General features: G+C 53.1%; 1 protein-coding gene across 2 annotated transcripts in view; it reads left to right on the forward strand.

The window, feature by feature from the left end:
- The window catches only part of LOC147086682 (IQ motif and SEC7 domain-containing protein 1-like), a 96,689-nt gene that overhangs the window by 38,963 nt on the left and 32,757 nt on the right, over positions 1-24,969 (forward strand). For both annotated transcript variants that reach the window (XM_085978821.1, XM_085978820.1), the window contains exons 4-7: positions 7,935-8,096; positions 10,964-11,086; positions 19,203-19,369; positions 23,775-23,914. In XM_085978821.1, coding sequence (XP_085834947.1) covers positions 7,935-8,096; positions 10,964-11,086; positions 19,203-19,369; positions 23,775-23,914 — 592 coding nt within the window. The remainder of the gene's footprint in view (positions 1-7,934; positions 8,097-10,963; positions 11,087-19,202; positions 19,370-23,774; positions 23,915-24,969) is intronic.

A 24,969-nucleotide genomic window follows, 5' to 3' on the forward strand; every position in this document is an offset into this window, starting at 1 on the left:
TCTCTCTCTCTCGATGTTTCCCCTCTCTCCCTCTCGATGTTTCCTCTCTCTCTCTCTCGATGTTTCCCCTCTCTCTCTCTCGATGTTTCCCCTCTCTCTCTCTCGATGTTTCCCCTCTCTCTCTCTCGATGTTTCCTTTCTCTCTCTCTCGATGTTTCCCCTCTCTCTCTCTCTCGATGTTTCCTCTCTCTCTCTCTCTCGATGTTTCCCCTCTCTCTCTCTCTCGATGTTTCCTCTCTCTCTCTCTCGATGTTTCCCCTCTCTCTCTCTCTCGATGTTTCCCCTCTCTCTCTCTCGATGTTTCCCCTCTCTCTCTCTCGCTCGATGTTTCCCCTCTCTCTCTCTCGATGTTTCCCATCTCTCTCTCTCGATGTTTCCTCTCTCTCTCTCTCGATGTTTCCCCTCTCTCTCTCTCTCGATGTTTCCCCTCTCTCTCTCTCGATGTTTCCCCTCTCTCTCTCTCGATGTTTCCCCTCTCTCTCTCTCGATGTTTCCCCTCTCTCTCTCTCGATGCTTCCCCTCTCTCGCGATGTTTCCTCTCTCTCTCGATGTTTCCCCTCTCTCTCTCTCTCTCGATGTTTCCCCTCTCTCTCTCTCTCGATGTTTCCTCTGTCTCTCTCTCGATGTTTCCTCTCTCTCTCGATGTTTCCTCTCTCTCTCTCTCGATGTTTCCCCTCTCTCTCTCTCTCGATGTTTCCCCTCTCTCTCTCTCGATGTTTCCCCTCTCTCTCTCTCTCTCGATGTTTCCCCTCTCTCTCTCTCGATGTTTCCCCTCTCTCTCTCTCTCGATGTTTCCCCTCTCTCTCGATGTTTCCTCTCTCTCTCTCTCGATGTTTCCCCTCTCTCTCGATGTTTCCTCTCTCTCTCTCTCGATGTTTCCCCTCTCTCTCGATGTTTCCCCTCTCTCTCTCTCGATGTTTCCCCTCTCTCTCTCTCGATGTTTCCTTTCTCTCTCTCTCGATGTTTCCCCTCTCTCTCTCTCTCGATGTTTCCTCTCTCTCTCTCTCTCGATGTTTCCCCTCTCTCTCTCTCTCGATGTTTCCTCTCTCTCTCTCTCTCGATGTTTCCCCTCTCTCTCTCTCGATGTTTCCCCTCTCTCTCGATGTTTCCCCTCTCTCTCGATGTTTCCCCTCTCTCTCTCTCGATGTTTCCCCTCTCTCTCGATGTTTCCCCTCTCTCTCTCTCGATGTTTCCCCTCTCTCTCGATGTTTCCCCTCTCTCTCGATGTTTCCCCTCTCTCTCTCTCGATGTTTCCCCTCTCTCTCTCTCGATGTTTCCCCTCTCTCTCTCTCTCGATGTTTCCTCTCTCTCTCTCTCGATGTTTCCTCTCTCTCTCTCTCGATGTTTCCCCTCCCTCTGTCTCTCGATGTTTCCTCTCTCTCTCTCTCGATGTTTCCTCTCTCTCTCTCTCGATGTTTCCCCTCTCTCTCTCTCGATGTTTCCTCTCTCTCTCTCTCGATGTTTCCCCTCTCTCTCTCTCGATGTTTCCCCTCTCTCTCTCTCTCTCTCGATGTTTCCCCTCTCTCTCTCTCTCGATGTTTCCCCTCTCTCTCTCTCGATGTTTCCTCTCTCTCTCTCTCGATGTTTCCCCTCTCTCTCTCTCGATGTTTCCCCTCTCTCTCTCTCTCGATGTTTCCCCTCTCTCTCTCTCTCGATGTTTCCCCTCTCTCTCTCTCAATGTTTCCCCCCTCTCTCTCTCTCTCGATGTTTCCCATCTCTCTCTCTCTCTCTCGATGTTTCCCCTCTCTCTCTCTCTCGATGTTTCCCCTCTCTCTCTCTCTTGATGTTTCCTCTCTCTCTCTCTCGATGTTTCCCCTCCCTCTCTCTCTCGATGTTTCCTCTCTCTCTCTCTCGATGTTTCCCCTCTCTCTCTCTCGATGTTTCCTCTCTCTCTCTCGATGTTTCCCCTCTCTCTCTCTCTCTCGATGTTTCCCCTCTCTCTCTCGATGTTTCCCCTCTCTCTCTCTCTCGATGTTTCCCCTCTCTCTCTCTCCCCCCTCTCTCTCTCTCTCGATGTTTCCCATCTCTCTCTCTCTCTCGATGTTTCCCCTCTCTCTCTCTCTCGATGTTTCCCCTCTCTCTCTCTCGATGTTTCCTCTCTCTCTCTCTCGATGTTTCCCCCCTCTCTCTCTCTCTCTCTCTCGATGTTTCCTCTCTCTCTCTCTCGATGTTTCCCCTCTCTCTCTCTCTCGATGTTTCCCCTCTCTCTCTCTCGATGTTTCCCCTCTCTCTCTCTCGATGTTTCCCCTCTCTCTCTCTCTCGATGTTTCCCCTCTCTCTCTCTCGATGTTTCCCCTCTCTCTCTCTCGATGTTTCCCCTCTCGCTCTCTCGATGTTTCCCCTCTCGATGTTTCCTCTCAGTTTCTCTCGATGTTTCCCCTCGGTTTTCTGGAGTGAAGTTCGGAAACACTTCGACACACAAAGGGTGGTAGAAATTTGGAACTCTCTTCCGCAAATGGCAATTGATGCTGGATCAGTTGTTCATTTTAAATCGGAGATCGATAGAACATAAGAACATAAAAAATAGGAGCAGGAGTCGGCCATTTGGCCCTTCGAGCCTGCTCCGCCATTCAATGAGATTATGGCTGATCTTCTGCCTCAACTGCATTCACCGGCCCTGTCGCCATATCCCTTGATGCCCTTACTAGTCAGAAATCTATCGACTTCTGTTTTGAATATACCCAATGACTGAGCCTCCACAGCCCTCTGGGGCAGAGAATTCCAAAATTTCACCACCCTCTGTGTGAAGACATTTCTTCTATCTCAGTCCTGAATGGCCGACCCTTTATCCTGAGGCTGTGGCCCCTGGTTCTAGACTCCCCAGCCAAGGGAAACATTCTCCCAGCATCCACCCTATCAAGCCCTGTAATAATTTTGTATGCTCCAATGAGATCCCCTCTCATTCTTCTGAATTCAAGAGCATACAGGCCTAGTTTACTCAATCTCTTCTCATACGACAGTCCCGCCATCCCAGGAATCAATCTCGTGAACCTTCGTTGCACTCCCTCTATAGCAAGTATATCCTTCCTTGGGTAAGGAGACCAAAATTGTACACAGTACTCCAGGTGTGGTCGCACCAAGGCCCTGTATAATTGGAGTAAGACTTCTTTACTCCTGTACTCAAATCCTCTTGTAATGAAGGCCAGCATACCATTTGTCTTCTTAATGGTTTGCTGCACCTGCACATTCACTTTCAGTGACTCGTGTACAAGGACACCCAGGTCCCTTTGAGCATCTGCATTCCCCAATCTTTCACCATTTAGGAAATACTCTGCCTTTTCTGTTTTTCTGTTTTTTTGTTAACCAGATATTGAGTGATATGGGGCAAAGGCGGGTAAGATGGAATTAGGTCGCAGATCAGCCATGATCTCACTGAATGGCGGAACAGGCTGGAGGGGCTGAATGGCCTCCTCCTGTTCCTAATGTAACAGGCTCGAGGGGGCTGAACGGCCTCCTCCTGTTCCTAATGTAACAGGCTCGAGGGGCTGAACGGCCTCCGCCTGTTCCTAATGTAACAGGCTCGAGGGGCTGAATGGCCTCCTCCTGCTCCTAATGTAACAGGCTCAAGGGGGCTGAATGGCCTCCTCCTGTTCCTGTGTAACAGGCTCGAGAGTGGCTGAATGGCCTCCTCCTGTTCCTAATGTAACAGGCTCGAGGGGGCTGAACGGCCTCCTCCTGTTCCTAATGTAACAGGCTCGAGGGGCTGAATGGCCTCCTCCTGTTCTTAATGTAACAGGCTCGAGGGGCTGAATGGCCTCCTTCTGTTCCTAATATAACAGGCTCGAGGGGGCTGAACGGCCTCCTCCTGTTCCTAATGTAACAGGCTCGAGGGGCTGAATGGCCTCCTCCTGTTCCTAATGTAACAGGCTCGAGGGGGCTGAACGGCCTCCTCCTGTTCCTAATGTAACAGGCTCGAGGGGCTGAACGGCCTCCTCCTGTTCCTAATGTAACAGGCTCGAGGGGCTGAACGGCCTCCTCCTGTTCCTAATGTAACAGGCTCGAGGGGCTGAACGGCCTCCTCCTGTTCCTAATGTAACAGGCTCGAGGGGCTGAACGGCCTCCTCCTGTTCCTAATGTAACAGGCTCGAGGGGCTGAACGGCCTCCTCCTGTTCCTAATGTAACAGGCTCGAGGGGCTGAACGGCCTCCTCCTGTTCCTAATGTAACAGGCTCGAGGGGCTGAACGGCCTCCTCCTGTTCCTAATGTAACAGGCTCGAGGGGCTGAACGGCCTCCTCCTGTTCCTAATGTAACAGGCTCGAGGGGCTGAACGGCCTCCTCCTGTTCCTAATGTAACAGGCTCAAGGGGGCTGAATGGCCTCCTCCTGTTCCTAATATAACAGGCTCGAGGGGCTGAATGGCCTCCTCCTGTTCCTAATATAACAGGCTCGAGGGGGCTGAATGGCCTCCTCCTGTTCCTAATGTAACAGGCTCGAGGGGCTGAATGGCCTCCTCCTGTTCCTAATGTAACAGGCTCGAGGGGGCTGAATGGTCTCCTCCTGTTCCTAATGTAACAGGCTCGAGGGGCTGAATGGCCTCCTCCTGCTCCTAATGTAACAGGCTCGACAGGGCTGAACGGCCTCCTCCTGTTCCTAATGTAACAGGCTCGAGGGGCTGAACGGCCTCCTCCTGCTCCTGTGTAACAGGCTCGAGGGGCTGAACGGCCTCCTCCTGCTCCTAATGTAACAGGCTCGAGGGGCTGAATGGCCTCCTCCTGCTCCTGTGTAACAGGCTCGAGGGGCTGAATGGCCTCCTCCTGTTCCTAATGTAACAGGCTCGAGGGGCTGAATGGCCTCCTCCTGCTCCTAATGTAACAGGCTCAAGGGGGCTGAACGGCCTCCTCCTGTTCCTAATGTAACAGGCTCGAGGGGCTGAACGGCCTCCTCCTGTTCCTGTGTAACAGGCTCGAGGGGCTGAATGGCCTCCTCCTGTTCCTGTGTAACAGGCTCGAGGGGCTGAATGGCCTCCTCCTGTTCCTGTGTAACAGGCTCGAGGGGCTGAATGGCCTCCTCCTGCTCCTGTGTAACAGGCTCGAGGGGCTGAATGGCCTCCTCCTGTTCCTGTGTAACAGGCTCGAGGGGGCTGAATGGCCTCCTCCTGTTCCTAATGTAACAGGCTGGAGGGGCTGAATGGCCTCCTCCTGTTCCTAATGTAACAGGCTCGAGGGGCTGAATGGCCTCCTCCTGTTCCTGTGTAACAGGCTCGAGGGGCTGAATGGCCTCCTCCTGTTCCTGTGTAACAGGCTCGAGGGGCTGAATGGCCTCCTCCTGCTCCTGTGTAACAGGCTCGAGGGGCTGAATGGCCTCCTCCTGTTCCTGTGTAACAGGCTCGAGGGGGCTGAATGGCCTCCTCCTGTTCCTAATGTAACAGGCTGGAGGGGCTGAATGGCCTCCTCCTGTTCCTAATGTAACAGGCTCGAGGGGCTGAATGGCCTCCTCCTGTTCCTAATGTAACAGGCTCGAGGGGCTGAATGGCCTCCTCCTGTTCCTAATGTAACAGGCTCAAGGGGGCTGAATGGCCTCCTCCTGTTGCTGTGTAACAGGCTCGAGGGGCCTGAACGGCCTCCTTCTGTTCCTAATGTAAGAGGCTCGAGGGGCTGAATGGCCTCCTCCTGTTCCTAATGTAACAGGCTCGAGGGGCTGAATGGCCTCCTCCTGTTCCTAATATAACAGGCTCGAGGGGCTGAATGGCCTCCTCCTGTTCCTAATATAACAGGCTCGAGGGGGCTGAATGGCCTCCTCCTGTTCCTAATGTAATAGGCTCGAGGGGCTGAATGGCCTCCTCCTGTTCCTAATATAACAGGCTCGAGGGGGGCTGAATGGCCTCCTCCTGTTCCTAATGTAACAGGCTCGAGGGGCTGAATGGCCTCCTCCTGTTCCTGTGTAACAGGCTCGAGGGGCTGAATGGCCTCCTCCTGTTCCTAATATAACAGGCTCGAGGGGGCTGAACGGCCTCCTCCTGTTCCTGTGTAACAGGCTCGAGGGGCTGAACGGCCTCCTCCTGTTCCTGTGTAACAGGCTCGAGGGGGCTGAATGGTCTCCTCCTGTTCCTAATGTAACAGGCTCGAGGGGCTGAATGGCCTCCTCCTGCTCCTAATGTAACAGGCTCGACGGGGCTGAACGGCTTCCTCCTGTTCCTAATGTAACAGGCTCGAGGGGCTGAATGGCCTCCTCCTGCTCCTGTGTAACAGGCTTGAGGGGCTGAATGGCCTCCTCCTGCTCCTAATGTAACAGGCTCGAGGGGCTGAATGGCCTCCTCCTGCTCCTGTGTAACAGGCTCGAGGGGCTGAATGGCCTCCTCCTGTTCCTAATGTAACAGGCTCGAGGGGCTGAATGGCCTCCTCCTGCTCCTAATGTAACAGGCTCAAGGGGGCTGAACGGCCTCCTCCTGTTCCTAATGTAACAGGCTCGAGGGGCTGAATGGCCTCCTCCTGTTCCTGTGTAACAGGCTCGAGGGGCTGAATGGCCTCCTCCTGTTCCTGTGTAACAGGCTTGAGGGGCTGAATGGCCTCCTCCTGTTCCTGTGTAACAGGCTCGAGGGGCTGAATGGCCTCCTCCTGCTCCTGTGTAACAGGCTCGAGGGGCTGAATGGCCTCCTCCTGTTCCTGTGTAACAGGCTCGAGGGGGCTGAATGGCCTCCTCCTGTTCCTAATGTAACAGGCTGGAGGGGCTGAATGGCCTCCTCCTGTTCCTAATGTAACAGGCTCGAGGGGCTGAATGGCCTCCTCCTGTTCCTAATGTAACAGGCTCGAGGGGGCTGAATGGCCTCCTCCTGTTCCTAATGTAACAGGCTCGAGGGGCTGAATGGCCTCCTCCTGTTCCTAATGTAACAGGCTCAAGGGGGCTGAATGGCCTCCTCCTGTTGCTGTGTAACAGGCTCGAGGGGGCTGAACGGCCTCCTCCTGTTCCTAATGTAACAGGCTCGAGGGGCTGAATGGCCTCCTCCTGTTCCTAATGTAACAGGCTCGAGGGGCTGAATGGCCTCCTTCTGTTCCTAATGTAACAGGCTCGAGGGGCTGAACGGCCTCCTCCTGTTCCTAATGTAACAGACTCGAGGGGCTGAATGGCCTCCTCCTGTTCCTAATGTAACAGGCTTGAGGAGGCTGAACGGCCTCCTTCTGTTCCTAATATAACAGGCTCGAGGGGCTGAATGGCCTCCTCCTGTTCCTGTGTAACAGGCTCAAGGGGGCTGAATGGCCTCCTCCTGTTCCTGTGTAACAGGCTCGAGGGGCTGAATGGCCTCCTCCTGTTCCTGTGTAACAGGCTGAAGGGGCTGAATGGCCTCCTCCTGTTCCTAATGTAAAAGGCTCGAGGGGCTGAACGGCCTCCTCCTGTTCCTAATGTAACAGGCTCGAGGGGCTGAATGGCCTCCTCCTGTTCCTATTGTAACAGGCTCGAGGGGGCTGAATGGCCTCCTCCTGTTCCTGTGTAACAGGCTCGAGGGGCTGAACGGCCTCCTCCTGTTCCTAATGTAACAGGCTCGAGGGGCTGAACGGCCTCCTCCTGTTCCTAATGTAACAGGCTCGAGGGGCTGAATGGCCTCCTCCTGTTCCTGTGTAACAGGCTCGAGGGGCTGAATGGCCTCCCCCTGTTCCTAATGTAACAGGCTCGAGGGGCTGAATGGCCTCCTCCTGCTCCTAATGTAACAGGCTCAAGGGGGCTGAATGGCCTCCTCCTGTTGCTGTGTAACAGGCTCGAGGGGCTGAATGGCCTCCCCCTGCTCCTATCTTGCTCTGGTGTAGAGAGTGAATGATGACCGGGTGTTGGACTCATTCCCACAGCTGGGCTGGCTGAGATTGGGGAGTCCCGAGATGGCCGAGAGCTGGGGGAGGGGTCCGTACCATCGCCCCGCGCAGCTCGAGGAGAACGCGATCCACGATTGCCATTTTGTTAAAAAATAATAATAATTTCTTCCTTCCTTCCCCGATTCCACGCAGGAAACCGGAGAAGGGGATCCAGTACCTGATCGAGCGAGGATTCGTGGCGGACACTCCCGTCGGAGTGGCGCGCTTCACCCTCGAGAGGAAGGGGCTCAGCCGGCAGATGATCGGGGAGTTCCTGGGCAACCGGCAGAAGCAGTTCAACAGGGACGTGCTGGAGTGAGTAACGGCCTTCCCTCAACACGTCACCCCCCCCACATCCCTTCTCCCGCCCATCTGTCTCACTCCCCGCCCCTGCCCCCCTCCCTCAGCCCCACAGAGGCGCAGAACGCAATGGAGCAGAGAGAGAGATTCCTCTCACTCCTGCCCCCGCCTCAGCAACAACTCAACAAAGACCAGAAGAATTAGGAGCAGGAGCCGGCCATTCGGCCCCTCGAGCCTGCTCCGCCATTCAGTAAGGTCAGGGCTGATCATCGACCTCAACCGCCCGACCCCCATATCCCTCGATTCCCCTAGAGTCCCAAAAATCTCTCGATCTCAGCCTTGAATATACTCAACGACTGAGCCTCCACAGCCCTCTGGGGCAGAGAATTCCAAAGATTCACCGCCCTCTGAGTGAAGAAATTCCTCCTCATCTCAGTCCTAAATGGCCGACCCCTTATCCTGAGACTGTGACCCCTGGTTCTAGACTCTCCAGCCAGGGGGGAAACAGCCTCTCAGCATCTACCCTGTCAAGCCCTTGAAGATCTTGCATTTATCCGGCCCCTTTAACACAGTAAAACGTCCCAGGGCGTTTCACGGGAGCGATTATCAAACGGAATTTGACACCGAGCCACATAAGGAGATATTAGGGTCAGGTGACCAAAAGCTTGGTCAAAGAGGCAGGTTTTAAGGAGCGTCTTAAAGGAGGAGAGAGAGGCGGAGAGGTTTAGGGAGGGAATTCCAGAGCTCGGGGCCCAGGCAGCTGAAGGCACGGCCGCCAAAGGTTGAGCGATGGAAATCGGGGGACGTGCGAGAGGACGGAATTAGAGGAGCGCAGATATCTCGGGGGGTTGTGAGGCTGGAGGAGGTTACAGAGATAGGGAGGGGCGAGGCCATGGAGGGATTTGAAAACAAGGATGAGAATTTTGAAATCGAGGCGCTGCTTAACCGGGAGCCAGTGTAGGTCAGCGAGCACGGGGCGATGGGTGAACAGGACTGGGTGCGAGTTAGGACACGGGGCAGTGAGCACAGGGGGTGATGGGTGAACGGGACTGGGTGCGAGTTAGGACACAGGGCAGTGAGCACAGGGGGTGATGGGTGAACGGGACTGGGTGTGAGTTAGGACACGGGGCAGCGAGCACAGGGGGTGATGGGTGAACGGGACTGGGTGTGAGTTAGGACACGGGGCAGTGAGCACAGGGGGTGATGGGCGAACGGGACTGGGTGTGAGTTAGGACACAGGGCAGTGAGCACAGGGGGTGATGGGTGAACGGGACTGGGTGTGAGTTAGGACACGGGGCAGTGAGCACAGGGGGTGATGGGTGAACGGGACTGGGTGTGAGTTAGGACACGGGGCAGTGAGCACAGGGGGTGATGGGTGAACGGGACTGGGTGTGAGTTAGGACAGGGGGCAGTGAGCAGAGGGAGTGATGGGTGAACGGGACTGGGTGCGAGTTAGGACACAGGGCAGTGAGCACAGGGGGTGATGGGTGAACGGGACTGGGTGTGAGTTAGGACACGGGGCAGTGAGCACAGGGGATGATGGGTGAACGGGACTGGGTGTGAGTTAGGACACGGGGCAGTGAGCACAGGGGGTGATGGGCGAACGGGACCGGGTGTGAGTTAGGACACGGTGCAGTGAGCACAGGGGGTGATGGGCGAACGGGACTGGGTGTGAGTTAGGACACGGGGCAGTGAGCACGGGGTGATGGGTGAACGGGACTGGGTGTGAGTTAGGACACGGGGCAGTGAGCACAGGGGGTGATGGGCGAACGGGACTGGGTGTGAGTTAGGACACGGGTCAGTGAGCACAGGGGGTGATGGGTGAACGGGACTGGGTGTGAGTTAGGACACAGGGCAGTGAGCACAGGGGGTGATGGGTGACCGGGACTGGGTGTGAGTTAGGACACGGGGCAGTGAGCACAGGGGGTGATGGGCGAACGGGACTGGGTGTGAGTTAGGACACGGGGCAGTGAGCACAGGGGGTGATGGGTGAACGGGACTGGGTGTGAGTTAGGACACGGGGCAGTGAGCACAGGGGGCGATGGGTGAACGAGACTGGGTGTGAGTTAGGACACGGGGCAGTGAGTACAGGGGGTGATGGGTGAACAGGACTGGGTGTGAGTTAGGACACGGGGCAGTGAGCACAGGGGGTGATGGGCGAACGGGACTGGGTGTGAGTTAGGACACGGGGGCAGCAGAGATTTGGATGAGCTCAAGTTTACGTTGGGTGGAATGTGGGAGGCCAGCCAGGAGTGTGTTGGAATAGTCGAGTCTGGAGGTAACAAAGGCAGGGATGAGGGTTTCAGCAGCGGATGAGCTGAGGCAGGGGCGGAGACGAGCGATGTTACGGAGGTGGGAGTAGGCGGTCTTTGTTATACTGCGGATGTGTAGTCAGAAGCTCATTTCAGGGTCAAATATGACACCAAGGTTGCGAACAGTGTGGTTCAGCCTCAGACAGATGTTAGGGAGAGGGATGGAGTCAGCGGCTCGGGAACGGAGTTCGTGGCGGGGACCGAAATCAATGGCTTCGGTCTTCCCGATATTTAATTGGAGAAAATTTCTGCTCATCCAGAACTGTATGTCGGACAAGCAGCCTGACAATTTAGAGACGGTGGAGGGGTCGAGAGAAGAAGTAGTGACTCCAAGCAGGAAGAGTGCGGGCGCACATGTGCGCGCGTGAGAGAGCGCGCGAGCGAGCAGCTTTAACGTCCCCCCGCCACTCGCAGTCTGGGCCCTCACAGGCCAGGCGGCCTCTGGTTACAGGAGTGAAGGGGGGACAATATGGTGCCGAGTGGGGGGCGGGCGGGGGCAAACGTGGGACCTTCTCTCTCCACCCGTCTAATTTACTTTCTCTCCACCCCCCCCCCACCCTCGGCCCACAGCTGCGTCGTCGACGAGATGGACTTCGGCGGGATGGAGCTGGACGAGGCCCTGCGCAAGTTCCAGGCCCACATCCGCGTGCAAGGGGAGGCGCAGAAGGTGGAGCGGTTGATCGAATCCTTCAGGTGGGCCGCGGGGTCGTGGGGGGGCTGGGGAGCACCGCGCGATCGGAGCCCCCCGTGAGAAGGCGTGGGGTGGGGGGGTGGCCACGCGTCTCACTCCCCGCGGGCGTGAGGCCCCCTCTTGCTGTGACAGGTCGATGGCGTTTTCTTTGCGACGCTTGTCCGCCGTGCGTAGGGGCGGTTTAAAGCGCGGTTTCCGGGTCCTGCAAATCTGGCCTGGTGGGGTGGGGGGGTGTCGATATATTTTAAAACCTCGTGGAAATAATTACCCGGCCCCAGAGCTACCCCTCCCCCCCCCCACCGCGCTTAAGTGGGAGCGAGCCCCACACGCACAGAGCAGGAAAGGCCCAGGCTTCATTCCTGGCCTAGTCCTGAGCTGGCCTGCTCTCAGCCAAGGAAAGGACGACGGGCCTGGATTAGAGACAGGGCGGGGAGGGATGGGGGCAATCACTCGGGGCTCCTCCTTCCGAACACTGGAAAGCCCACTGTACAGATAACTGTAGCTGTAGCAAAGACAGCTGCTTGACGGTAGCTGTAGTAAAGACAGCTGCTTGACGGCAGTCGGATAAATAGGGAGCCATCTTGGCCATGCGGCAGTGCTACACAAGCTGGCACTGACTCAAGACCTAATAAAGAGTACTCAACGATATCTACTCGTAAGCCTCTTAATACTACGATATAAGATAACATTACATGGTACCAGGATTTATAGAACGCACGATACGGGCATACCACAACAATGGAAGGGATAAAACCACCGACTAGCCTGCAACTTGAAGGAAATCTGGACGAAAATTGGCGCGAATTCAAACAACGCTTTCTTCTCTACCTCACAGCGATCGACACCACAACTAGCTCTGGAACATGTAAGGTAGCTTTGTTGCTAACAGTGGCTGGCTCGCAGGCAATCGAGCTGTATAATACATTTACGTTCGCCGCTGAAGGTGACAAAAATGATCTGGACAAGGTGATAGATTTGTTCGATAAATACTACACACCTAAAAAGAATGAAACGTTCGAGAGATTTGTTTTTCGCTCCCGCGGGCAATAGCAAGGAGAATCCTTTGATGTTTTTCTGACGGACTTAAAAACAAAAGCACAAACATGTAACTTTGGAGACTTGAAGGAATCGATGATACGCGATCAGGTCGTTTTCAGAATACTTGACAAGAAGGTGAGGGAGAGAATGCTTAGGGACAATGACTTAACTTTGGATGCTGCAGTAAAAATATGTCATGCTAGTGAACTCTCAGCCATGCACACGCAAAAACTCGATGGGAGAACTACAGCAACGGGCGTGAGAGCGCTGGGACTGGACAACCTACCAGTGGATGTAGTACACAGAAGGGACACAAGAGGGCGCACAGAGTTCAGGACTATGATGCCATACGATTGCAGACGGTGCGGCAATAGACACGTGGCAAGACAGTGTCCGGCTTATGGGAAGAACTGCGCAAAATGTAAAGGCAGGAATCACTTTGCTAAAATGTGCTTTTGGGAAGAGAAAACCGAAGGTAAAAAGACAGTGCATGCTATTGAGACTGAAGACATGGAATCGGAGACTTTGTATGTTGGAATGGTGCACAGTGACTTAAAACAGGGTAAAGATATGGAAAAGGAAGTACATTCCGTAGGACTAAAGACTGAAGTTTGGATAGCCCCCTTGCTGGTAAATGGCACCATTGCTCCCTTCAAGCTAGATACAGGTGCTAAGGCAAACTTCATAAGCTGGAGCGATGCACGGAATCTCAAAGTGAGACCAAAAATACTGAACAAGACAGTGGCTTTGAAGGCATACAATGGACAAAGTATTGAAACAAAAGGAACGTGTAGGCTGAATGTTAAGGAAAAAAATCGCATTCACCCATTGACGTTTGTTGTAGTGCCTGAAGGACATGAGTCACTGTTGGGGGATAAGGCATGTGTGGATTTGGGCTTGGTAAAACGAGTCTATACTATTAATGAACTGAACTGTGTGCAGAGTGCCCCCCAAGACAGTACAAATATAAAGCATGATGCTGTAACACACAAGTACGCGGATGTATTTCAGGGTTTCGGAGCACTGCCCTTTACATACTCCATCAAACTGAGAGATGACGCACAACCTGTGACTCACGCACCCAGGAGAGTTCCAGTGGCCCTCCGTGAGAAACTGCGGAAAGAGCTAGACCGCATGGAGGGACTAGGTGTCATAAAGAAGACTGAGGAACCGACTGACTGGGTAAATTCCATGGTTTGCGTCAATTCAAAAAAGACTGATAAATTGCGTGTCTGCATGGATCCCAAGGACCTTAACGCTAATATAAAAAGAGAGCACTATCAAATCCCAAAGAGAGAGGAAATAGTCAGCGAAATGACAGGAGCAAAATTATTCTCCAAGATGGACGCCTCGCATGGATTCTGGCAGCTGAAACTTGATGAAGAGAGTACTAAGCTGTGCACCTTTAACACCCTGTTTGGTCGATACTCTTACCAGTGCCTGCCCTTCGGCATTAGCTCCGCCCCAGAAATCTTCCACAGAGCAATGGAGCAAATCATCGAGGGCCTGGATGGTGTGCGGGTGTACGTGGATGATCTGGTAGTATGGGGCTCCACTCAGGGAGAGCACGACACCAGACTGGAAAAAACACTTCAGAGGATACGGCAGTATGGACTCAAACTAAATAAAGACAAATGTCAGTTCAGCGTCAATGAAATCACATTCCTCGGGGACAAGATTTCTGCAGAAGGGATTCAGCCAGACAAGTCAAAGGTAAAGGCCATACATGACATGGAAAAACCGAAGGACAAGAAAGGGGTTCAGCGGGCCCTTGGCATGGTTAATTACCTAGGGAAATTCATTCCAAATCTGGCAGTGAAAACCGCTCACTTGAGAAAACTGCTGCACCAAGAGACAGAGTTCCAATGGGGACATGAACATGAGAATGAATGGAAGGGGCTGCTACACATTCTAGCAAGTGAACCCCTACTGAAGTCCTTCTGCCCTGAAAAGAGGACAAAAGTGTCCACAGATGCCTCTAAGGATGGATTAGGGGCTGTCCTTCTACAGGAAGATGAAGGAGAATGGTGACCAGTGGCATATGCGTCACGCTCCATGACGGCTACAGAGTGCCGGTATGCGCAAATAGAGAGGGAGTGCCTGGATAACAACAGAAAATGCTGGAAAAACTCAGCAGGTCAGGCAACATCCGTGGAGAGAAATTTGAGTTGACGTTTCGGGTCGAACCCTTCTTCAAAACTGGAAAGAAAAGAAAATAGACCGAAGGCAGGGCTGCGATCGGACAAAAGAAGTGAAAGAGACAAAAGGAGTAAAAGAGACAATAAAAGGTATTCGAAGCCAGACGAGATGGTAATCGGCTGAGATTAGGTGTGAAGTGTACTGGCAGGGCAAGAGATAGCTGCCAGGTGTGAGAGAGAAACAAAAGGAAACGGGGGGGGGGGGGAAAGGAGTGGAAAAAATACAGGTGAAAAATTAATGGGGGCCGAGGTTATGATCTGAAATTGTTGAACTCAATATTGAGTCCGGAAGGCTGCAGAGTGCCTAATCGGAAGATGAGGTGCTGTTCCTCGAGTTTACGTTGAGCTTCCGTGGAACAATACAAGAGGCCGCGGACGGTGAGGTCCGAGTGGGAGTGGAGCGGTGAATTAAAATGACAGGCGACCGGAAGCTCGGGGTCACCCTTACGGACTGAACGGAGGTGTTCCGCAAAGCGGTCACCCAATCTGCGTTTGGTCTCCCCAATGTAGAGGAGACCGCATCGTGAGGCGGTCAAGAAGGCAAACGGTATGCTGGCCTTCATAGCAAAAGGGTTAGAATACAGGAACAGGGATACCTTGCTGCAGCTGTACAGGGCACTGGTGAGACCACACCTCGAGTACTGTGTACAGTTTTGGTCGCCTCATCTGAGGAAGGATGTTCTTGCCATGGAGGGGGTGCAGCGGCGATTCACCAGGCTGATACCAGGAATGGCGGGAATGACCTATGAGGAGAGACTATGTAGTTTAGGGATGTACACACTGGAGTTTAGAAGATTGAGAGGGGACCTCATAGAAGTGTATAAAATTCTGACAGGTCTAGACAGACTGGATGCAGAAGGAATGTTTCCCTTGGCGGGTGAGAACAGAACTAGAGGACATAATTTAAGGATAAGGGCTAAACCATTTAGGACAGAGATGAGGGGGAATTTCTTCACTCAGAGAGTGGTGAACCTGTGGAACTCATTGCCACAGAGGGCAGTGTACGCCAGCTCATTAAATATATTTAAGAGGGAATTAGATATATTTCTACGGGCAAAAGGGGTTAAGGGTTACGGAGAGAAGGCGGGGACGGGATACTGAATTAAAGGATCAGCCATGATCTCATTAAATGGCGGAGCAGGCACGAAGGGCCGAATGGCCTACTCCTGCTCCTATCTTCTATGTATCTATGTATCTATGTGAGCAGCGAATACAGTATACTAGATTGCGAGAAGTACAAGTAAATCGCTGTTTCACCTGGAAGGGGTGTTTGGGGCCCTGGACAGTGGGAAGGGGGGAGGTATGGGGCAGGTGTTACATCTCCTCCGCTTGCACGGGAAGGTGCCAGGCGAAGGGGAAGGGCTGTTTGGGGTGATAGAGGAGTGGACTAGGGTGTCTCGGAGGGAGCGGTCCCTACGGAATGCTGAAAGGGGAGGGGAGGGGAAGATACGTTTGGTGGTGGGATCACTTTGGAGGTAGCGGAAATGGCGGAGGATGATGCGTTGAATGTGGAGGCTGGTGGGGTGAAAGGTGAGGACAAGGGGAACCCTATCGTGTTTCCAGGAGGGAGGGGCAGGGGTGAGGGCAGAAGTGCGGGAAATAGAACTGACACGGTCGAGGGCAGTGTCAACCATGGTAGAGGGGAATCCTCGGTTGTGGAAAAAGGAGGACATGTCTGAAGCACTGGTGTGGAAGGTGGTATCATCGGAGCAGATGCGGCGGAGACGGAGAAACTGGGAGAATGGAATAGAGTCCTTACAGGAGGCGGGGTGGGAGGAAGTGTAGTCCAGGTAGCTGTGGGAGTCAGTGGGCTTGAAGTGAATATTGGTCGATAACCTATCCCCAGAGATGGAGACGGAGAAGTCGAGGAAGGGAAGGGAAGAGTCAGAGATGGACCATGTGAAGGTGAGCCTGGGCTTGGCATTTGGGTGTGAAAAATTTCATACCTACATCTATGGACTTCCCAAGGTTATCCTAGAAACTGACCATAAGCCACTGCTAGGGATCGCAAAAAAGAATCTGTGTGACATGTCATCACGGATACAGCGCCTAATGATGAGTCTACAATGTTATGATTTTGAGCCCACACATGTGCCAGGGACACAAATGTTCATAGCAGACACACTATCCAGGGCTGCGCCTCGTGCCACACAAAACAGTGAATCAGAAGAGGATGTGGCCCTTCATGTGGATATGGTCTATGCAGCATTGCCCGCCTCACAGGAACAACTATCAAAGATAGCCTCAGAGACATCAAAGGACCCTGTTCTGAGGAAAGTGATGAGAAATCTTCAAGAGGGTTGGAAGAAAGGGTCATGTAAACAATATCATCATATTCAGTCTGAGCTTTCTGTGGTCAATGGACTACTGCCTAAGTGTGACAGGATTGTAGTGCCCATCTCTATGCGACGAGAAATGCTTAACAGGATACATGAAGGGCACCTGGGTGTGGAAAGGTCAAAAAGGAGAGCACGTGAGGCACTCTACTGGCCAAACATGAACTCTGATATTGACCAGATGATCAGTGAGTGTGCTACATGCCAGGAGTATCACTACAAGCAAACAAAAGAGCCCCTCATTACCACAGAGCTCCCATCACAACCTTGGGAAAAGGTCGGAACTGATATTTTTCACTACGAAGGAAAAGACTATGGCCTAGAAATTCGGTGGGGTTAGCGCCCAATTAGAGGCATTAGAGGGCCTTGCGCCGGAATTATAGCCGCGATCGAAATTGCGTTGGGCCCTACCATCGGCGTTAGCCGGTAGCGCTGCGCCGGCACCGATGACGTCATCGGTGTGCGCAGTGTCCCGGTTGCCGTGGTAACGCGGCCGGACGCCCAAATTCAGTTGCGGCCGCCTCGTCCGTGGCAGCCGCAACCAACGATTGTTCAACGGGATGTTGCAGCACGTAGCGCCGGCGCATTAAGGTGGAGCGGCGGCCGGCCGCTTTCCCGGCGGCCGCCTGCCCGCACCTCCCTCCCCGGACTCCTCCACCACCCCCCCGCGGCACTGATGTGTGTGGCCCGCGAGCCCGGCACTTCTCCGAGGTGCCGGGCTCATTTGTCGGGCGAATCGACCGGTCAGCGGTCGGCTGCAGGCAGCTCCTCCTTAACAGAAGGAGGAGGCCTGCAGTACCCCAGCCTGCCGCACCGCATCGGGTGCCGCAGCGGGGGATTAGCGCTGCAAACCTGCATTCAGCGCCCATAGCGAGGCGCTGAAACCCTCCATTAGCGCCCGCAGCCGTCTGGGCGCGGGGCAGCTGAATTTTTGGCGGGCGCAGTGGCAATTATCGCGGGCGCAAAATTTCGGGCGCAAAAGCCCTGGCGGAGGCAAACCTAATTTCTAGGCCTATTTGTTAGTTATTGATTATTACTCTAATTATCCTGAGATTGCTCTCGTACCCAGCACCACGTCAAGAGCTGTGATGACTCACCTGAAGTCAATCTTTTCCAGGCAGGGCATCCCTCTAACTCTGGTCTCTGATAATGGCTCTCCCTGTGCCAGTCATGAGTTTCAGTCGTTTGCTACAGAGTATGACTTTAAGCATGTAACCTCCAGCCCGCTCTACCCTCAAGCCAATGGAAAAGCGGAGAAGGGGGTACAGATTGTGAAAAGACTATTAAAGAAAGCAGCACACAGCAACACTGACCCATATCTGGCCATGATGTCGTACAGGGCGGCCCCGCTGGAAAGTGGCAAGTCTCCAGCTGAGCTCTTACTGGGTCGCAAAATCCGTACTCGGCTTCCCAGGCATGTCACACCTGATCACAGCGATGAGGTATGGGCAGACAAGGCCCGGAAACTTCAGCGGAAACAAAAAACGCTCCATGACCGCACAGCCACTGCACTAGTGCCTCTACAGGAGAAGGATGTAGTTCGCATTGAAGGGCCTGGGTCATGGAATCAAAGAGCCACCGTTCTACAACAGGTTGCCCCCAGGTCATACAGTGTCATGACAGAAAATGGCAATGTGTATCGCAGAAACAGGAGGCACCTACTGAAAACCACCGAGACCTATCAGCCGCAGGAGGACAGAGAGGATGAGCTGATGATGGAAATCCGACAGAGTGACGAGGAGACGAGGGCAATGCTACAAAGTGATGAAGTACACAGGGGTGACAATGAGACAAGGGATCCGTGTGGTACAGACATGAACTTAATGGACACAACTGGGTTGGCCCAGCAAATACCCACTCAGCTACGCAGGTCACAGCGCACCAGAAAGCCTGTCGTTAGACTCGACCTGTAGACAAGGGAAAGACTGTAAACAGCTAATGGACTTCTGGGTGTGGGTAGTGTTTATATGTACCGGCAGTTATTGCAAGGTATAGTTACACTGACAGTTTTTACATGTTGTTAATAGTAATTAATAGTAGTTACACTGACTGTTTTTATATGTTGTTAATATGTGTTCTATGTGTTATGTTATGGTGTTTACTGTTTATGTCATCGTTGAGGGGGAAAGATGCACAGATAACTGTAGCTGTAGTGAAGACAGCTGCTTTATGGTAGTTGTAGTAAAGACAGCTGCTTGACGGCAGTCGGATAAATAGGAAGCCATCTTGGCCATGCGGCAGTACTACACGAGCTGGCACTGACTCAAGACCTAATAAAGAGTACTCAACGATATCTACTCGTAAGCCTCTTAATACTACGATATAAGATAACATTACACCCACATTGGGTGTGACCAGGCCCGGAGGTGCTGCCTCCGCAGTCAAATATCCTGCCCAGGCTCGTCGGTGCTTCAGGAACGGCGGGCGGGGGCGGAGGTTCGGGAGGGCGTGGGTGGAAACCGTGCCCCAGCGAGAGTGCGGACTATCAATGACTGTCTCTTGGCCTTTCTGACATTAACTTGCACCCCCTCCCCGCCTCTCGGCAGCCAGCGGTACTGCATCTGCAACCCGGCCCTGGTGAGACAGTTCCGTAACCCGGACACCATCTTCATCCTGGCTTTCGCCATCATCCTGCTCAACACTGACATGTACAGCCCCAACGTCAAGGCCGAGCGCAAGATGAAGCTGGACGACTTCATCAAGAACCTGCGAGGTGAGTCTTGGACGGCTCGAGAGCTCGGGTTAGATACATCCGGGGCGGGGTGGGGCGGGAGGGCGGGGTGGTGTGGGCGCCAGCATTTATTGCCCATCCCGGGTTGCCCCTGGCGCAGGTGGTGGCGAGCCTTCTTGGAGTATAAAAGCGGTGAAGTCCTGCTACAACTGTACAACTAACAAGGCAAGGGAATACACAATGAATGGTAGGACCCTAGGAAGGACAGAGGATCAGAGGGACCTTGGTGTGCATCTACATAGATCCCTGAAGGCAGCAGGACAGGTAGATAAGGTGGTTAAGAAGGCATATGGGATACTTGCCTTCATTAGCCGAGGCATAGAATACAAGAGCAGGGAGGTTATGATGGAGCTGTACAAAACGCTAGTTAGGCCACAGCTGGAATACTGTGTGCAGTTCTGGTCGCCACACTATAGGAAGGATGTGATTGCATTGGAGAGGGTGCAGAGGAGATTCACCAGGATGTTACCTGGGCTGGAGCGCTTCAGCTATGAAGAGAGACTGGACGGGCTGGGGTTGTTTTCCTTCGAGCAGAGAAGGCTGAGGGGGGACCTGATTGAGGTGTACAAAATTATGAGGGGCATAGATAGGGTGGATAGAAAGGAACTTTTCCCCTTAGTAGAGGGGTCAATAACCAGGGGGCGTAGTTTCAAGGTAAGGGGCAGGAGGTTTAGAGGGGATTTGAGGAAAAACTTTTTCACCCAGAGGGTGGTTGGAATCTGGAACTCACTGCCTGAAAGTGTGGTCGAGGCAGGAACCCTCACAACATTCAAGAAGCATTTAGACGAGCACTTGAAACGCCACAGCATACAAGGCTACGGACCAAGTGCTGGGAAAATGGGATTAGAATAGACGGGGCTTGATGGCCGGCGTGGACACGATGGGCCGAAGCGCCTCTTTCTGTGCTGTATAACTCTATGACTCTATGGCGTTGGTGAGACCACACCTGGAGTACTGCGTACAGTTTTGGTCTCCTTATTTAAGGAGGGATATACTTGCATTGGAGGCAGTTCAGAGAAGGTTCACGAGGTTGATTCCAGAGATGAGGGGGTTGCCTTATGAAGAAAGGTTGAGCCTATACTCATTGGAGTTTAGAAGAATGAGAGGGGATCTTATTGAAACATATAAGATTCTGAAGGGGCTTGACAGGGTAGATGCTGAGAGGATGTTTCCCCTCATGGGGGAATCTAGAACGAGGGGGCATAGTTTCAAAATAAGGGAGCGCCCATTTAAATCGGAAATGAGGAGGAATTTATCTCTCAGAGGGTCGTAAATCTGTGGAATCCTCTGCCCCAGAGCGCTGTGGAGGCTGGGTCATTGAATATATTTAAGGTGGAGATAGACAGATTTTTGAACGATAAGGGTGTCGAGGGTTATGGGGAGCGGGCGGGGAAGTGGGGTTGAGGCCAAGATCAGATCAGCCACGATCTTATTGAATGGCGGAGCAGGCTCGAGGGGCCGAATGGCCGACTCCTGCTCCTATGGTCTGATGTTCTGAGAATCGTACAGCACAGAGGAGGCCGTTCTTAAACCTCCAACCACAATGTCAGCTTCCACAGGTACGGTGACGGCACCTCACCACCACTTCCCTCGGCCCCCTCCGCCAGCCTCGAAACTGTCAGGCTGCTTGTCCGACATCCAGCCCTGGATGAGCAGAGATTTCCTCCCAGTTCAATATTGGGGAGACCGAAGCCATTGTTTTCGGTCCCCGTCACAAACTCCGTGCCCGAGCCACTGACCCCATCCCTCTCCCTAACATCTGTCTGAGGCTGAACCAGACTGTTCGCAACCTTGGGGTCATATTTGACCCCGAAATGAGCTTCCGACCACATCCGCAGCACAACAAAGACCGCCTACTCCCACCTCTGTAACATCGCCCGTCTCCGCCCTTGCCTCAGCTCATCCGCTGCTGAAACCCTCATCCCTGCCTTTGTTACCTCGAGACTCGACTATTCCAACACACTCCTGGCCGGCCTCCCACATTCCACCCTACGCAAACTTAAGCTCATCCAAATACCAGCTGTTTAGTTTCCAGACATTTTAAAATTCAACTCAAATTCTCGATCTCTAGTCCAGTAACATAACTACTGCAGCACTATCAGCCATCAATAGAAGACAGTGACTAATAAATCCACGAGGGAATTCAGGAGAAACTTCTTCACCCAGAGAGTGGGCAGCACGGTGGCATAGTGGTTAGCACTGTTGCCTCACAGCACCAGGGACCCGGGTTCAAATCCGGCCTCGGGCGACTGTCTGTGTGGAGTTTGCACATTCTCCCCGTGTTTGCGTGGGTTTTCTCCGGGTGCTCCGGTTTCCTCCCACAGTCCAAAGATGTGCGGGTTAGGTTGATTGGCTATGATAAAAATTGACCCTTAGTGTTAGGGGGATTAAATACTCGGGGATAGGGTTGGATATGTGTTGGTGTAGGGGTTACAGGGATTGGGTGGGATATGTGTCGGTGCAGGCTCGATGGGCCGAAATGGCCTCTATCTGCACTGTGGGGTTTCTGTGATTCTGTGAATGTGGAACTCGCTACCACAGGGAGTGGCCGAGGCGAATAGCAGAGATGCATTTAATGGGGAAGCTAGGTAAACACACGAGGGAGAAAGGAAAATAAGAATTTGGAGTAAGAGCCGGCCATTCAATAAGATCAGGGCTGATCTTCGACCTCAACTCCACTTTCCCGCCCGATCCCTCGATTCCCCTCGACTCCAAAAATCTCTCGATCTCAGCCTTGAATAGACTCAACGACTGAGCCTCCACAGCCCTCTGGGGCAGAGAATTCCAAAGATTCACCGCCCTCTGAGTGAAGAAATTCCTCCTCATCTCAGTCCTGAATGGCCGACCCCTTATCCTGAGACGGTGACCCCTGGTTCGAGACTCTCCAGCCAGGAGGGAAACAGCCTCTCAGCATCTACCCTGTCAATCCCCCTCAGAATCTTGTATGTTTCAATGAGATCACCTCTCATTCTTCTAAACTCCAGCGAGTATAAGCCCAATCGACCCAATCTCTCCTCATACGTCATTCCTGCCATCCCAGGTATCAGTCTGGTGAATCTTCGCTGCACTCCCTCCAAGGCAAGAACATCCTTCCTCAGATAAGGCGACCAAAACTGTGCCCAGTACTCCAGGTGTGGTCTCACCAAGGCCCTGTACAATTGTAACAAGACTTCCTCACTCTTATACTCCAACCCTCCTTGCAATAAAGGCCAACATACCATTTGCCTTCCTTATTGCTTGCTGTACCTGCATGTTGGACAGGTTGGGTGATTGGGCAGAAGCATGGCAGATGCAGTATAATGTGGATAAATGTGAGGTTATCCACTTTGGTGGCAAAAACAGGAAGGCAGATTATTATTTGAATGGCAATAGATTGGGAGAAGGGGAAGTGAAACGAGACCTGGGTGTCCTTGTGCACCAGTCGCTGAAGGTAAGCATGCAGGTGCAGCAGGCGGTTAAGAAGGCAAATGATATGTTGGCCTTCGTAGCGAGGGGATTCGAATACAGGAACAAGGATGTCTTGCTGCAGTTGTACAGGGCCTTGGTGAGACCACACCTTGAGTATTGTGTGCAGTTTTGGTCCCCTTATCTGAGGAAGGATGTTCTTGCCATGGAGGGAGTGCAGTGAAGACTCACCAGACTGATACCTGGGATGGCAGGAATGACGTATGAGGAGAGATTGGGTCGATTGGACTTATACTCGCTGGAGTTTAGAAGAATGAGAGGGGATCTCATTGAAACTTATAAAATTCCAACAGGACTAGACAGACTAGATGCAGGAAGGATGTTCCCGATGGCCGGGGAGTCCAGAACCGGGGTAACAGTCTAAGGATAAGGGGTAAGCCATTTAGGACAGAGATGAGGAGGAATTTCTTCACCCAGAGAGTGGTGAACCTGTGGAATTCTCTACCACAGAAGGCAGTTGAGGCCAATTCATTAAATATATTCAAGAAGGAGTTAGATATATTTCTTAAGGCTAAAGGGAGCAAGGGGTATTGGGAGAAAGCAGGGACAGGGGACTGAATTTGGATGATCAGCCATGATCGCATTGAATGGCGGAGCAGGCTCAAGGGGCCGAATGGCCGACTCCTGCTCCTATCTTCTATGTTTCTATGTTAACTTTCTGTGATTGGTGTATGAGGAGCCCCAAATCTCTCTGGACACCTTTTCAAAAAAAATTCTGCTGCTCCATCCTTCCGGCAAAAGTGTATAATTTCTCAGTATGGAAGGGTATGGTGACGGGGTGGTGTGAAGAGGGGCGGGAAGGAGGCTCGTGCGGAGCAGAAACACCAGCACGGATATGATGGGCCGAGTGGCCTGTTCCTGTGCCGCAGGTTCGATGCATTTACTGCGCTCCGCTATCTAGCTGCTCTACTTGTGACCGCAGGTGTCGACAATGGGGAGGACATCCCACGGGATATGCTGGTGGGAATCTACCATCGGATCCAGAAGCGGGAACTGCGGACAAACGATGACCACGTGTCCCAGGTCCAGGCCGTGGAGCGCCTGATCGTCGGCAAGAAGCCGGTAAGAGCCTGCGTGTGTGGTTAACGCCGAGACACCGGGGGGGGAGGCGATCGGTGAGTGTGGTCAGCGGGCTCCGCACTTGGGTTTCAGCAGTGCCAGGGCAGGTACAGCACGGGTTAGATACAGAGTAATGCTCCTTCTACACTGTCCCATCAAACACTCCCAGGGCAGGTACAGCACGGGTTAGATACAGAGTAAAGCTCCCTCTACACTGTCCCCATCAAACACTCCCGGGGCAGGTACAGCACGGGTTAGATACAGAGTAAAGCTCCCTCTACACTGTCCCCATCAAACACTCCCAGGGCAGGTACAGCACGGGTTAGATACAGAGTAAAGCTCCCTCTACACTGTCCCCATCAAACACTCCCAGGGCTGGTACAGCACGGGTTAGATACAGAGTAAAGCTCCCTCTACACTGTCCCATCAAACACTCCCGGGGCAGGTACAGCACGGTTTTAGATACAGAGTAAAGCTCCCTCTACACTGTCCCCATCAAACACTCCCAGGGCAGGTACAGCACGGGTTAGATACAGAGTAAAGCTCCCTCTACACTGTCCCCATCAAACACTCCCAGGGCAGGTACAGCACGGGTTTAGATACAGAGTAAAGCTCCCTCTACACTGTCCCCATCAAACACTCCCAGGGCAGGTACAGCACGGGTTTAGATACAGAGTAAAGCTCCCTCTACACTGTCCCCATCAAACACTCCCAGGGCAGGTACAGCACGGGTTAGATACAGAGTAAAGCTCCCTCTACACTGTCCCCATCAAACACTCCCAGAGCAGGTACAGCACGCGTTAGATACAGAGTAAAGCTGCCAGTGTCCTATTTCAAGGTGCTTTTTGTGCGCTAGTCCCCCATTGGCACTGGATTATGGGCACCACTGGTGCCAGCCTCAGCCCACTCAGGTGGTCACACCCTGGTATCTGAGCACAGACAGTAGGCTGCAGCAAGATAAGAACATCTGAATTAGGAGCAGGAGTAGACCATTCGGCCCCTCGAGCCTGCTCCGCCATTCAATAAGATCACGGCTGATCATCGACCTCAACTCCACT

Source organism: Somniosus microcephalus, unplaced genomic scaffold, assembly GCF_052327205.1.
Source record: "Somniosus microcephalus isolate GS21.2 unplaced genomic scaffold, FLI_Smic_1.0 unresolved_chr7, whole genome shotgun sequence".
In the NCBI taxonomy this organism is placed as follows: Eukaryota; Metazoa; Chordata; class Chondrichthyes; order Squaliformes; family Somniosidae; genus Somniosus; species Somniosus microcephalus.